The sequence below is a fragment of the Maylandia zebra genome, linkage group LG9 (genome assembly GCF_041146795.1).
Source record: "Maylandia zebra isolate NMK-2024a linkage group LG9, Mzebra_GT3a, whole genome shotgun sequence".
In the NCBI taxonomy this organism is placed as follows: domain Eukaryota; kingdom Metazoa; phylum Chordata; class Actinopteri; order Cichliformes; family Cichlidae; genus Maylandia; species Maylandia zebra.
Window position 1 is genome coordinate 32,501,329 of NC_135175.1, and position 16,282 is coordinate 32,517,610.

General features: G+C 40.0%; 1 protein-coding gene and 1 non-coding gene across 3 annotated transcripts; both read right to left on the reverse strand.

Moving 5' to 3' along the window:
• Positions 1-2,164: 2,164 nt before the first annotated feature.
• Positions 2,165-15,555, reverse strand: LOC143420359 (uncharacterized). 2 transcript variants are annotated; one of them, XM_076888371.1, is made up of 4 exons: positions 14,980-15,555; positions 12,230-12,335; positions 5,995-6,591; positions 2,165-3,555 (listed from the first exon to the last, which is right to left on the reverse strand). In XM_076888371.1, the coding sequence occupies exons 2-4, from the start codon at positions 12,245-12,247 to the stop codon at positions 2,941-2,943; spliced, it is 1,230 nt and encodes a 409-aa protein (XP_076744486.1). In that variant the 5' UTR covers positions 12,248-12,335; positions 14,980-15,555; the 3' UTR covers positions 2,165-2,940. The 2 variants fall into 2 exon arrangements, with proteins under 2 accessions (XP_076744486.1, XP_076744484.1); XM_076888369.1 differs by lacking the exon at positions 14,980-15,555 and having other exon boundaries at positions 12,230-13,007.
• Positions 13,787-13,892, reverse strand: LOC111500426 (U6 spliceosomal RNA). Its single transcript, XR_002721098.3, has one exon. It is a non-coding gene; the product is annotated as a U6 spliceosomal RNA (small nuclear RNA).
• Positions 15,556-16,282: the final 727 nt, after the last annotated feature.

Genomic DNA, 16,282 nt, shown 5'->3' on the forward strand with positions numbered 1-16,282 from the left:
GGTGAGATTTGTGCTGATAAGAGGTGAAACTGCGGAACCAATCAGAGGTACTGCTTCTGTCTGCTTCATCAGGCTGTGTACTTGTATGTATTTCTGCCATAGACTGTTAACCAGAATCTGAGGTCCATATTAGAAAAGCTGCTAAAATCATTAAACTTTGCAGAATTGTAATAAATTATCAATATGAATTACCGGTCTGTGATAGTGTATAAATTTGTAGTTAAAAAAAAAACATGTGGGCCAAGGTGGAATCGAACCCACGACCTCTGGTCTGAAGAGCGGTGTCATTACCAATCGCGCCACCTCTAAGGGGGCGGGCGCTTTGAAAAAAAGGGTGATGAGGAGTCAGAATTAGATCGCGGTGAGACGCGAAAAACGCCGTTTTTTGGAGTTACAAAACGTCGTGTAACTCAAAAACTAGGTGGGATAGAAGCATAATTCTTGCACTGGGTGAATCAGCGGACTTTGGTGTACTTTGACTGCGATTTACATAGCTCTTTGTATCTCCGTCGCGGAGATATGACGAGAGAAGAAACGGCTTCATTTTCGGAATTTGAAAAATGAGAGGAGGACAGATTTCCACCCCTCAAACAAGTCTAACTCATCTCAGAACGGTAATAGGTGAGAAAATAATTCTTGAATTGTGAGTGTCAGGAGTGTCTGAAGATATACAGGGACAAGCCTCATGTCTTAACTTTGCTTCGTTAAGGAGATATGACGATTTGAAAATGCCTTCAGTTTCAGTATTTCAGCTCTGAGTTTCACAACCTCCCCATAGACTTTGAATGGGGAGTTTTTAGACCATGTGTCACTTCGAGGCAAATTGTGAAAAAAACGTAACTCTCACAATAATTATAGTGACACTGTCTTAAAGCCAGCAAAAATACCTACGTTTTGATGTATAATTTGTGGAAGTTGAGTGGAAATTGAGCGAGTAGCAAGGAGTTGTTCAGACATGAAGAGAAAATTCAGAACGGACGAGTGTGCAGTGGGAGTTAATTGCATAGCAACCATAGCAACACATGTATTTTCTGAAAAATCACAAAGTTGTAACTGAAAACTTAAAGAGTCATTACATGAAAACGGTAACAGATATGAAAAAGCTGAATCACACAGGAATAGCCCAATCATCTGAGAACGTTTTAAAGTTTGAATGGAGTTTCTAGGTGAAAGTATGAGGAAGTAGTTAAGTTTCAAAGACAAGCAAGTTTTAGCAGAATTGTAGAAGTTTCCCATTCATTTCAATGGGACAAATTAAAGGAAAAAAGTGTAATATTTTAAAAAGTATAATAGTAATAAGTACCAAAAGATATAGCAGTCGAAAGCAGAAATAGCAGAACAGTTTAGAGTTTGAATGGTAAAAATCGGCTGAAAACTGAGGGAGTAGTTAAGCGGCAAAGAAACGGAGCAACTAGAATAATAAAGGATAAAGAATAAAGAGAAACAGGATCTCAATAGTGTGGATGCCTACGGCATCCACCCAAAGAGAAACAGGATCTCAATAGTGTGGATGCCTACGGCATCCACCCAATTACATTTCAGCTCGCCTGGACTTTTGTACTAGTCTTTACTCTGGTGTTAGTCTGTCGTCAGTCAGCCGACTGCAGCTGGTCCAAAATGTTGCAGCAAGGTTACTAACGGGCACACGCAACCGAGACCACATATCTCCCATACTGGCATCCTTACACTGGCTGCCAGTCAGTTTTTGAATTCATTTTAAGATTTTATTATTTGTTTTTAAGGTGTTGCATAGGTCTGAACTCTCATACCTTTCAGATTATTTAAATTGGTACATTCCTGCAATATCACGGAGGTCTGTGGATCAGATGCTCTTGGCTGTCCACGGTCCACATTAAACACAGAGGAGACCAGGCCTTTGCTGTGACTGCTCCTTAAATTGTGGAACAAACTGTCCATTCACATCAGGACCTCCTCAACATTGGACAGTTTTAAAACCCTTCTAAAAAATGAATGAGTTTGTATAACTTTGGTCTTACTCAAATCGTATAGAAGTATTGTGTTGTATAGCTGGAGACAGCGTTTATACCGCTGTCTGCTTTGGTCGCAAAGCCATCATGGATCTCTGTGGAGATCTGGCTTTTTTTTTTAGAGTCAGTTAAAATCAAGGCACTCAAAAAGATCCTCTGGAAAAGAGTAATATTCTTGGAACAGAGTTTAATAAACAGAATTATATGGACAGTAAGAAATTACACACAGAATATAGCGAGACAGTTAGCAGAAAGCAAAGTGAAGCGAACCCCATGGTGAAGAGCCTTTAAGCACAAACATAACAAATTTGCAAAGGGATAACAAACAGTCGTTATAATTAATCACACATTGAAATATCAGACAAATCAACAATACAGCTCTTCCAATTAGCGGCTCGTTAATATTATGCTGAACACAGTCCAAAAGATTCAACAAGTCACATCAGTCTCTGTCTGTCTACTGTTTACTATAATAGCCAAGTGGCTAACAAAGGTAAACAGCAGTTTTCTCAATCCCTACTAATGAATGTTATCTTGTTTCAGGACAATACCAGGTAAGCAGATGTGCAGTTTTTTCTGGGATTTCACACAACCCAGAAAAAATAATTAATACATAATAGGCTTGGAGTGAAGATATGAATCATAATCAAGCAGCCCGCCCGCTCCCCTTTCGACAGGTTGTGTGTGAGACTTCAGCACAGCATCAAGCAGGCGCACCGAGGGCCCTGACACACGTTAACGCTGTCATCAAGATTGACACAATTGACACAATTACAATTTTTAACCCATCTGGAGCGCAGAATGCACGAACTTTGGACAAACTGTCCGAAATACATTGACAGAGACATTTCAGGGATTTCTGATTTCAGCGCTCCAGAACGGATTAATTGTGTAAAATTTTTAATCACGTAATCGTGATGTCAGCATTGACATTAAGTTTAACCCTCGAACCTCAAGAGGATCTTTCTTTCTCTTCAGATTCACTGTGATCCTGTGATGGGAGTGATTTCATCCCTGAGTGATCACGCTGATGTTTGCACAGAGCAGACAATGAGGTGAATGTTTGGGCACATTGGTAACAGTGAAACAGTTTATTAGTAACGTGGGATTGTTTGTGTTCGGTGTATGAACTGAGATTCCTGAAGCTCTTGTCACACTGGTCACAGCTGTAGTTTCCTTCCATGTGTGTACGTTCATGAAGGTTACGATTGCCTGATTGTGAGAAGCTTTTGTCACAGTGTCTGCACTTAAATGGTTTCTCTCCTGTGTGGACTTGTTTGTGTGTTTTAAGCTGACCTGCAGTAATGAAGGATGACCCACACTGATCACAGAGGTGCTTTTTAACCCCACTGTGAATCAGTTCATGGCGTTTTAACTCACTTGATGTGGTGAAACTTTTCCCACATTCTTTACAGTATTTCAGTTTGTCTCCAGTGTGTCTACGTCGATGTACTTTTAAGGTGTATTGGTGACTGAAAGCTTTCCCACAAAGGTCACAACAAAACCCTTTCCCACCACCACATTGATGACAGGGTTGAGAACTGGATCCATTTGTGTCGCTCTGCTTCTAAACAAAGACACAAAGACAGTGTAAGTCAGTCCTTCAACATTTTTTTCCTGAACGTCGCCTGAAATAAAGAGCATCTCTGCAGACATCCAATTTTTTTTTTTTTTTTTTGTGTCCCGTTTGGATCTTTAGCCATCAGAATTGTTGTCTTAAGGCAGGGCTCTAGAGTGTGACCAATTTGGTCGCAAATGCGACCAAATTTCTCCATGGTGCGACTAATAAAAAATACTTGGTTGCACCGGTGCGACCAAGTAAAAAAAATACTTGGTCGCACCGGTGCAACCAAGTATTTTCTCGGAAAAAAAGTTTCAGCAACCCTGAAAGTCTCCGTGTGTTCAACAACAGGCACACATTATGCCCATGTCGTGTTCTAAACCAATCAGAGATACTCAGAGGCGGGGACCTCTGTGATTGGCCGTGGTCCAGATATTCCTGCAGACCTACTTGTGTTTACGTTTGAAAGTGCGGGCAGATAGAGAAGGGTGAGTAGCCCAGGTCAGAAGTGTATGAAGTTGGTATTTAGAAAATATGAAAAGAACAATTGATAACTTTTTCGTTAAGTTAAGGCCTGATCAGTCCAAAATTCTGAGCCAGCGCTCTGACACGGAGCCATCAACCTCTCCGTTTTTGTCAAACACTGGTCCGGAGACGGCATCAGAAAATGAGCCACATACGATCGACTCCCAGCCGGAGTCCACTGAAAGTAAAAGTGAGAAAATGTATAGATTTCGAATCGAGTGGCTTGACCAGTTTCCCTGGCTAAGATACAGCCAAGCTGACAATATGATGCACTGCATTTATTGTCGCGAGTGTGGAAAGACCATGGCCGGCAACACAGCATTTGTCACTGGTGCTAATACGTTTCGAATTGAAACGCTGAAAAAGCATACAGCATCGAGAAGACACATTATATGCCGCGATAAATGCTCTGCCAAAATGTCCCCGCTCCCCACTGCCTTTCAGCGGCAGGCAGGAGTAAACAGGTCATCGGAGGAGGCCGAGATGATCATTAAGTTTAACATCGCCTACAATATTGCAAAAGAAGAAGTTCCGTTTACTAAGTTCAAGTCAGAAATAACTCTTCACAGGAAAAATGGCTTGGACATAAACCCCACATACAGCAATGATGTTGCGTGCGCCCAGTTTATAGGCGTAATCGCTGACACACTGAAAAAAAAGACGTCAGTGGAAATTGCGAACAGTACATACATGGCCTTCCTGATCGATGGAGACACAGACATCGCCACAAAAGAATGTGTCATTGTGTACGCTCGTATCTTTCAAAAAGGAAGACCAGCGAATATACTGATTGGACACATTGAGGTCCAGCATGCCCATGCCCAAGGTAAGCCATGTCATGTCACGTAGCCTATGTATATGATTAATAATATTACGTCGTGTTACTGAATTAACCATATCTAGCATGTTCTTATCATTGAAAATTAAACATAGCAATAATACATGAATATAGAAACTCAAACTGAAAAAGACTGCATTGTAAACTCTTGATCTGATAAGTAAATGGTATTTTTTTTTAATTTGTTTAGGAATTTATGCTGCCTCAAAGAAAGCATTTGCTGCTCTTGGGGACCAGTGCAGTAACTGGTTGGATAAAATCATTGCTATGGGGGCTGATGGAGCTGCTGTTAATTTGGGCAGCAAAGGGGGTGTCAAGTTAATCATTTTGAAAGGTTGTTAGTTAATCATTTACAAATCAAAAAAAACGTGAACATGTAAAACTGCGGTGTTAAGTAATGCAGTTTAAAAATTTGGGTACGCCTAACTTTTGTGCTTGTACGCCTAAATTTTGTGCTGGTACGCCTAAATTTTATTTTTAGGCGCACCAGTGCAACCATGGCAAAAAGTTAGTCTAGAGCCCTGTAAGGCCAAGAAAGATGTCAAGCGGATTTATTTTACCAAGTGGATCATCATGGCCTTGCCATATTGGTCCATTTGATTGACCTTTATTATAATTATGAATTTATTTTATTTTCAGTTGCTACAAACGGGACAGACATGACTGGGGGATAGGACAGGGAGAAAGAATGAAAGAAAGAGAGGGAGAGAAAGAAAACCAAAGGGGAGAAGAGACGGTGAGAAGGGGGGAAGAAAGAAAAAGAAAAAAAAGAAAAAAAACAAACAAAACACCTGGGTCACCTGTATGGAGAAAAAAAACAGAAGAGAAAGCAAACAAAGCAGACGTCCAATTACATTTTACTGTATCAGTTAACACACTCAGTTTACTGGGCTGCAATAACTACAATACTACCACCATAATACTACAGTAATACTAAAATCATAACTGACATGAAAATCTGAATAATCACTCAGAGCTGCTTTTCCATGCAGTAGAATTGCTAACATGCTAACACAGTTTAATGACCAGAGTTGCTCCAAACAGTCAGGCTAAAATGACAAGATAACAATATAAATACATACCTCACAGTAACTGCACTTGTAGAGTCTCTTTCTGGTGTGGATCTGTTGGTGTCGTCTCAGGTCATGTGGAGATTTAAAAGTGTTCTCACACAGGTCACATTTATAAGGTCTCTCCTCATTGTGGGTAAACATGTGTTGTTGTAACTTTGCATGTGTTGTAAACTGTTTGCCACACTGTTCACAGCAGTACACATCATGTCCAGTGTGAATGCGTAGGTGTACATTTCGATTCCGTATATGGCTGAAAGTTTTACCACAGATGTCACAGCTGTATGCCTTAATTCCAGAGTGGGTAACTAGATGCTTCTGTAAGCTGCTACTGTGAGTAAAAGCTCTGCCACACTGATCACAGCTGTACGCTTTAACTCCACTGTGGATGAGTTGGTGTGTTTTTAGGTAACCCTTCAAGGAAAAAGACTTTCCACACAAGTCACAGCTGAACGGTCTCTCTCCAGTGTGGATGACCTGATGCTGTTTTAGTGAAGCCTTCCTAGTAAAACCCATCCCACACTCATCACAGGTGTGTTTCTCCTCTCCCTTTCTTCTGTGAGGTTTGTCGGCCTCCTGAGAGCGCTGACTTCTCGCTCCGTGTTGGTCCTGCAGTGACAGAGATACAAACAGAGGCAGTGAGTGAAATGCAGTCGTGGAACAAACTCAACCTTCAAACTTCCTCCATTAACACTAGTTTTAAACCTGAAGGTGGAGTGTGGCACCAAACACCTTAAAGGTCTCTTATCCCCACCTGCTGGTAGTTCTAACACATTACATCCAACCTGGTGTTAAAAATAATTCATGACTGTTCAAACCAATGACTGTAGAAAACGTTGTCTCTATCACTCACTAGTGTCTGGCTAGATCATAAACCCCGCCTCCTCTATGTTAGCAGAGAGGGGTCAGACAAAAAATAAATAAATAAAGAAATCTGCTCAGATAATTTTTCAATCATTGACTATAGATTAAAATAGTAAAGCCCAATATTTATGCATGAAACCAGCTACAGATGTTTGGTAGCTTACGTTAAAATAAAGTTTGTTTCAAATATTCTGGTTAAAAGAAACAGTCTGGATAATTCTTAATAAGTTATTGTTCACAGTTACATGGACATTACTCTGTACAGCTTACATGCTCTGAGAGAAATAATTTGAAGCTTTAATATTTCTTGTCCAATACCCAGGCAACCGCTGAAACACCAGTTATAATGCCTGCGTATGTTGGTGACCACAATGCAGCAGCAGACTGAACAAGGACTGAAACCTGCTCCATCTCATTTTTATCAATTTACATAGCACCTACAACTCAAAGGTAAACATATTGCAAAATCTGTTAGTATATAAGGCTTTGTCCTTATCTAATAAACAGCTCATATGTCAGCTGTCAGCAGAGCTGTAGAAAGGAAAATATGTAAGAGAAGAACTTCAGATCCCGAGTGTGTGAGGACAGAGAGGATCAGCTTTATTTCAGATTTGAGGGATATACTTTATTTTTCAGTTTGTGATGGTTCTGCTGTCTTTGTGATTCCAGGAGCTGCCCTCAGATTCAGACCTCAGCACCACCCAGTGACAGCAGACAGATCATCCAACATGTTCACATGTTAACTGCAAAATTAATTGATGAAAACAGTACAAAAGTTAAAGTACCACATGATGTGCTGTCAGTGAAAGCTGCAGCTCTTTTATTGATACAAGTAGTGCTGTCAATAGATTAAAAATAATAACCTCATAAATAATCTAATAAATCGCTCAATTTTCTGTATTTAATCGCAATCATTGATCAATAAGCCAGAATGCAATTACACTTTTTGAACTTTATATTTAAGCATGTAACAGACATTCATGCAATATAATGAAATAAATAAAGAATATTTGCGTCAATCTTTTAACACAGGTTCTCTCCTGTGAAAAACACCTTTTTAAAAAGCCTATTTACTAATATGTAAGTATACATTAATATATAATATATATGAGTGCTGTCAAACAATTAAAATGTTTAATCATATTCATCACAGGGTTACTGTGGATTCATTTATTCTTTATGTTTCCTTTTATATATTTCCATAAATTTCTAATTTCTTCAGGCTGGAGAAACTGATCAGGAGGGCTAGCTCTGTGGTCGGCATGAAGCTGGACACTCTGGTGACAGTGGCAGAGAAAAGGACACTAAAGAAACTGCTGGACATTATGGACAATGCTGGGCATCCTCTGCACACGGCCATTAACAACCAGAAGAGTCTGTTCAGTGACAGGTTGCTTCTCCCAAAGACAAGAACTAACAGACTTAAAAACTCCTTTGTCCCACACGCCATCAAACTGTTTAACTCCTCTCTGGAGGGGAGAGGGAGGGGAAACAGGAGGACAAAGGAGGGGGGAACAACTAAGCTGTAGTGCCTCTTCACCTCACGGTGCAATACCTTTTGTGCAATACTTTTGTAAATAGTCAACGGTGCAATAGACTCAATACTTGAAATGTGCAATTCACTTGTATTTTTATTCCTATTTATTCTATTTATCCCCTTCGTATATTTTATTTATATTTGTCTCTGTATTTATAAGTGTGTGTGTGTGTATTCTATATATATATATATATATATATATATATATATATATATATATATATATATATATATATATATATATATATAAAATATTCTGTAACTCTGTAACTTCTGTCGGTGCTGTGCTTTTTTGGAAATCGAATTTCCCAGAGGAACCCACCCGAGGGATTAATAAAGTTCTATCTAATCTTATCTAATCTAATCTAATCTAATCAATGATAACAAACTCAAATTAACAGTTACTATTTTGGTTTAATGGAGTAAAATATCTGTTTGTAACCTGAGGGTTTTTACTTTTACTCCTTACATTTAAAAAACAGATGTGTTACTTTTGGTCTGAGGAATTTAAGGAGAGTTATTTCATCACTGCAGGCATCAAACATCAAACCAATGTGAACCTAAAAAGTAACACATGAAAGGCAATCCGGATCATGTACTAATCACCAGGGTGTGAAATATAAAAAGTACGGTGGCCCTGAGAGGCCAAACGGACTGCAACTTCAGAAAAAACTTGCAAAAAGAAAAACGCTGCAAAAAGAAAAACACTGCAAAAGCACACAAAGCACAACGGAAAAAGGAAAAAAGACAACGGAAATGTTTCTGGGGAGACAATAACCGGACGGACCAGTTGCACGAACCAAAACATGCTAACAAGTGCACTGGGACTGGGAGACACTTCAAAGAAGTGGAAGCGGTGCGGCCAAAGAGTAAACTTTCAAAAGTAAGTTCTGAATATTATGTCACTTATTTATGTGCAAATGTTTAATAATGAGGAACATTAAAACATTACTGTTGGCCACATGCCGGCAAAGTTATGTGACATTAGCGATGTTTGTACTTTCAGCATTTACTTTGTTTTAAAGCCTTTACTTTATACGCCGTTAGATAGTCGACCTTAATCTTACAGAGATTGTGATGATTTTATAGATAATTAAAGTCAGTCATATATACACAAACTCAACAAGCTGAAAGTCAGTGATGCTGCTTGGTTTGCAGTCCTGAATATCACGGCACAAGCAGGATTCACTGCACTGTTAATGTTAGCTATGTTATATTGCTGCCTCTGTTCGGTGGTGTCGAGCCAAACGGACTTTAACGTGTGTTTGAACGAGCTGACGGTTCACTCGTTAAGCTGAAAGAAAGATGCTTTAATCACAGGAGTCGCACATGTGTCCACTGTACCATCTGGGAACTCTTCTTGTTTAACACTCGTAATAACACAAACACTAAATCCTCCTGTTTGTAGCAGTGTGTACACCTGAGACTGTCACCTGTCTGTCTGTCCTGCACTCTCTCTTTCTTTCTCTCTGATTGTGGAATAAAAGTATGAGCATGTGTTTATAAGTTACACTTGTGTTTGAATCCTGCAGCTTATCACACGTTTGATTTCCATGTGTGACAACTGCAAGTGTCCAGAGTGAGGACAGACTGAGGGACACGCTGCTGCACATCATCTGTGAGGCTTTGCACCCCTGATGATCCACCAGGACAAACTCAGCAGTGTGTGAGGAAGAGGAGGAGGAAGAGCCAGCAGCAGCTGACAGATGGAGAGAATAGACAGACTGTTCCCTGTTTGTGAAGGACTGCTAGGAAAGTTTAACATAACTAACTGTCTGTCCTGAATCGGTCTTATTAGGTAATGTTCAAATAATTTAATCATTCCAGTGTTTTCAGTGTGGGAGAAAGTACTCAGGGCCTTCAAGTTACACACTATGAAAGGCAGCAACAAGTTTAATGTTCAGAAACCTAAAGTATGTATCAGCAGCAGAATGGAGCTAAAAATAAATGTTTGTTCCAGTTCTATGAAGCTTTGAGTATTTTGGATTAGTAGCACTGCTGTGTTTGTTGCATCATATTGCTGTAATTGTTTATATGCTTTATATATTCTGAGGTAAGTTGATCTATAGTGTTACATCATATTCTATAAGGATGTTATGTGTTTGTATACTTTCTGCCCAGTTTGACCCATTTAGCAGAAGCCAGCCTGTTTAAGGCTCTGATATCTATTCTGTGTGACTTAAAGCAGTTATGACATGGTCTGATTTTCTCACCCAATAAAGGAATATTTAATATATCAGTCTACTCTTCATTTTATCAGAAACAGTTTTCACAGCTCGTACATTTTCTTTTTCCACACATATATGTAAGCATTGAGCCAAATTTAGTAATGCCAACATATTAAAAGAACAATATTTGTCTCTTATATATAATACATCTATATATATATATATATATACACTGTCACAGATACTTGTCTTTAAGTGAAGATTTAAGGTGATAGGAAATGTAAATAAATGCAACTTGAATCTTTACTGAAGCTCAGTGTTTGGCACAGAGTTCATGTTCACTGCTGTAATAACTAATAATGATTAATATAATATTGGCCATATTATATTTACATTACCAAATTGAGATGACTTTAGTCTCATGAACAACATTAGCTAATTGTTATTTACTAGCTAATCTTAAATGACTGTTCATGTTCAATCATGTTTTACAGTCCTGTGGTCTCAGCCTCAGATACTTATTAAATCACAGAGCTCATGTAGAAACAAATGTGCAAAATATGTTCTCCTTCATTTCTGTCAAACAAAGCTGTATGAAACGTTTCCAGCTGTTAGTATCATGGTTGCTAGGCAACCTGGGCAGCGCGACGGAGGCTAGCCCGTCCCATTTCACAAGCCTACAAGCCTCGCACTTCCGGCCTCAGCGGTCTTTGAGTACGCGGCCCTTGAGGACCGTTGAGGCTGTGTACTTTAAAGCTGCAGAACCTGAATTGGGAAACAGACCCTGAATTGGGAAACAGCCATACATACATGTTTTGGTTCGTGCAACTGCTCCGTCCGGTTATTGTCTCCCCAGAAACATTTCCGTTGTCTTTTTTTCTATTTTCGTTGTGCTTTGTGTGCTTTTGCAGCGTTTTTCTTTTTGCAAGTGCTTTCTGAAGTTGCAGTCCGTTTGGCCTCTCAGGGCCACCGTAAAAAAGAGATGAAAGGGGGAAACTATGAGTTAAGTGTTTTTCTTCTTTTTGTTTTTGCACAACAACTGAACGACTGCAGGTGCTCATAAGTTGCAGTAACAATACTTCAGCATCTAGCTATCCATGCAGAAGATGAGCGAGCATAACTGGAGTAATATTTTTAAGTGGCAGGTAATTTCAAATGCAGCATTTCTATCAGCTCAACAAACATCAGCAAACAAACAAACTGTTTGTGTGCAGTTTTGTCTCACAGTGTGTTGCTCGCTAAAGGTCCAGCTGCTGTACATCACAGGGAGAAAAAAGAAAGAGCTAACTTCACTCAAGAGATGGAAAAAGATAAGACACACAGGACAGGAAAGGAAGAAGAGAGGTTAGATTTAAAGGGAAGGACTGCTCAGTGGGATTTGATCAACTCAATGTTAATTCAGTTGTACATTGTTGTACATTTGTACACAGTGGATTAAATAAACTGGAAATGTAAAGCTTACATGTAAGTCCTCGTGTGTTGAAATCAGATATTGGGTCTGTACATGTGACATTGTGTTTTTTCAGGTTTTGAAAGATGCTGCAAAACAATCTCAGACAAACTATTTATTAAAGTGATTGTATATATAATAATATACAACACAGTCATATAACAGGTTGGGAGGATGAGAGTTTTAGACGTGACTGATTATTTGGTGAAACTGTGATATTTTCCTCACCTTCTGTGTTGAGCTCATTGTTTCCTCTGTAGTGACTCAGCTGAGTCCAGATGGCTGAAAATGTTCCTCTGCTGCTCCGTCAGACTCTTCTCCTCCTGCTGATCAGCTGGGACACAAAACAGATCTTTGTTAGGCTCCACACTGCACTGAAGAGTCAAAGTGTCTCATATGTTCATCTGACAACACAAAGTACAAATTTCACTCTGATTGCTTGTAGAAATCTTGTGAGACGTGTTGTGCTGCAAAGTGAGGAAACTCTCTCACTCACTTATACTTCAGGAGGAACTTTGTGACATTGGCTCTAATATTCTAAGCAGCCCTTTACTATGACAGGGCCAGAAAGTCCTATTTGAAGGTTTGGGAGAAGGACCATGTTAAAGGTGGATTGGGGTTTATACACTTTGTTATGATACAGGTAAGGCTGTAAGAGCCTGAGAGGGTGTCCTGAATGAACCTCTAAAACCAGTTTTCAGCTAACGACTCTGCTTCAGTCTGGAAAACAGACGTCAAGGCGACAGGTCTGTAGTCATTCAGTCCTGTGATGGTGGGTTTCTTGGGAACAGGGATGATGGTGGAGCATTTGAAGCAGGATGGAACTTCACACAGCTCCAGGGATCTGTTGAAGATGCGAGTAAAGATGGGAGCCAGCTGTTCAGCACAGGTTTTGAGGCAGGAGGGTGAGAAACCGTCTGGTCCGGGGGCTTTCCTGCGCTTCTGTTTCTGAAATATGTCTGTGAAGGTTCTCAGTCATCCAGGTCATCGTAGTCAAAGGAGCTTGCAAAGAAAAGCGTCTGGACTTCTTTAAGTTACTTGCAGACGTTTCACCTCTCATCCGAGAAGCTTCTTCCGTTCTAAGGTCAAATGGCGGGGAGTCCCAGATTTAAACCTAGTGGGAGTTTCCCCCCAAAGAGGGACAAAAGGACCCCCTGATGATCCTCTAATCGCCTGAGCCAAGGTGTGAAACTGGGTGTGGGTCACAATCAGCCAGAGTTTCGGGTGTGCTCTTTGTGAAACGTGGCCCCACCTTATCATGTGATTTCCTGAGGTCAGATGGCCCAGGATGTGAGTGTGAGGGTTAAGGCGTCTGGGGAGGGATCTCAAAACTGGATTATAGATGGCAGACAGCTGGTGTCCTAAACCCCCGCCTCTGTTCAAAGACTCAGCTGTCCATTTTAAGGACAAAGGTCACTCTTTCGAGGATGCCAATGTTCACATTTTGGACAGAGAGGACAGATGGTTTGAAGGAGGAGTGAAAGAAGCCATCTATGTCCACTGTGAGCGACCATCTTTGAACAGAGGCGGGGGTTTACGACACCAACTCTCTGCCATCTATAATCCAGTTTTGAGATCCCTCCCCAGACGCCTTAATGCCCACTAACATCCTGGGCCATCTGATCTCAGGAATTCGCATGATAAGGTGGGGCCAGGTTTCACAAAGAGCTCATCCGAAACCCTGGCTGATTGGGACCCACACCCAGTTTCACACCTTGGCTCAGGCAATTAGAGGATCATCAGGGGGTCCTTTTGTCCCTCTGTGGGGGGATACTCCCACTAGGTTTATATCTGGAACGCTTCACGAATTTGCGTGTCATCCTTGCGCAGGGGCCATGCTAATCTTCTCTGTATCGTATCCAATTTAGCGTACGCGCTTGCTGAAGCAAGCCGAAGCAAGTTTATATCTGGGACTCTCCGCCATTTGACCTTAGAACTGAAGAAGCTTCTCGGATGAGAGGTGAAACGTCTTCAAGCAACTTAAAGTCCAGACGCTTTTCTTTGCAAGCTCCTTTGACTGTTTCTGAAATAGTTGGCTCACGTCCTCAGAGAGTATTCTGAGTTTCAGGGAGAAGGAAAGGGGGGTGAGAAGTGTGACGGAGATCGTTGAAGAGGGTGGTGGTGGTCGTTGATATTTACATAATGACTGAAAAGAGCACCACTGAAGGAACAATAGGCTGGGAGGTCAGTTATTTAAGAATTAATATGCAAAATCAGTGGTTTCAGTGCTTTCCTTCCTGCTTTGACTGCAGCTGTGTTTGACACAGGAAGACATTTTTACATTCTTCACGATTATACTTTATTCTTTTTGGGGGAAGTGCAGCTTTAAACCTTCACATGATTCAAGTCAACCCAACAAATCAATCTGAACGATCACAAGTGGGACAAACTTCTGTAGATAAAATAAAACCCACATTCAATCCACAACATGATTAAAAACATGATTTCTCCAAATCACCAAGAGCTGCACATTAACCACCACAATATATTTTTATTCTCTGTGCTTTCAAATATGAACACTGTTTACTTTCATCTCTGTTTCATTAGTTTTTGTTAACATCTTCCTGTGCATCACTTTACAGCAGCCACACTCATTAAAATGAGACTTTGTAGGAGTTCACTTCCTCTCATGTGTTCATCCACAGCAGCTGGACAAGAAAGTTTATTGTGACCCTGATACTGCAGCAGATCGCTCTCATCCATTTCCTGTTATCACTTCAAATAGAAATGAGGCTGTAGAGGTTTGGTGCAGGCAGAAAAACAGCTGCAGGGACAATGAAAAGACTTTTCTGCTGCAACTTCTCCCAGCATGCTGAGCTAATGATTAGTTGGTGTTTTTCTCCAAACACTCTCTCACGCTTCTCTCAACGTGTTCACAATAAACTGAGAACAGACACCGAGGAGAGCAGCAGAAGACCTCATTCAGGAGCTAAACTCAACATGAACTGAACTCACAGTAAAGTTAGCTCGGTGCTTACCTTTAGATGAGCCCACAAACCGAGAGAAACTCCGCGATGAAGCTGCAACTCTTTCCAAACACAGGAAACAGATCAGGGAGCAGAGACCCACGTGGTTCACGCTGATCTCAGCTACAATCCAGGAGACAAGGGTGGGCAGATCGATGCAGATATCGATCCAAACGTTGGTACTACTTTAGTCTCTTTGAATGGAAAAGCAGCTCTCTGTGCAAAAACCTCCTCTCGTGGAACATTCTTACTTTGTTCCGCCCCCTACTTCTTCTTCTTTTTCCTAGAAATTGTATTTGCGGTTGTCAAACAACAAAATGGTGAATTACCGCCACCAACTGGTGTGGAGTGTGAACTGGAACATCAACCAGCAACAATTTACTCTCTTTTAAAAAACTGGAATAAGGCCTGATAACTTTCTCTTCTTGAGTCCTTTTGCAGTAAATCAATAAGATCCAGTTTTGTTTTTATGTTACTGAGGTTTTGGATCAGTTACCTTTTCACAGTGTAATATAACATGTTCTACAGTTTTCTCTTTTTTAAATGATTTGAATGGAGGTTATAATCCACCATCACTGAACTGAAATGAATCTCTAAGTAGGAAGTCATCAGTTCAGTTTTTGATCAATTTGACTGTATTTTACTGTGCAGGCTGAGTTTGATTCGATGAGTTAGGGTTTCTTATTGGTTATATTAATGTCATTAAATAGTTTTTTTTTAATTAATTCATGTATGTATTTCCTTTTATATATAGCACTAATTTACAATGGGAGTTTCCAAGGTGTGTTATTGCAGGGTAAATGTTATTTAGAGCCTTTTAAAAGTATTCTAATAATATCTTATCTTTTAACAGGAGTGACTGATTTTAAAAATGTGACTCTTTATGTCTGTTTAATATTTCATTAGTCTCTGTTACTCTATTATTTCTCTCTATACTCAACCTTGTTTTTTCCTATAACAGTTATATATCAAATATTATAAATCTGACTTTGATAAATATTTAGATCTTCGCACATTTCAGGGTCCAAGTGTGGGTTGACTGAAGTGTTTGTTTTTATCCCCACAACATCCTAAACATTTTACTGTTATATGTACAGAACCAAAAATCAAAAATATGATATATGCATTACTGTCTTCAGCCTCTAGGGGTCATTGTTGTTCAGGAAGTGCATTCTCCTCTGACAAGCTGCTAAAAGCGCTTCTCTAACCAAAGACTGTAAACAGAAGATGCGAGAGTTCAGAAACAGTAAAACAGATTCACAGAAGCCACAGTGATATTAAACATACAGCACTGACAGTGATGACAGACAACATT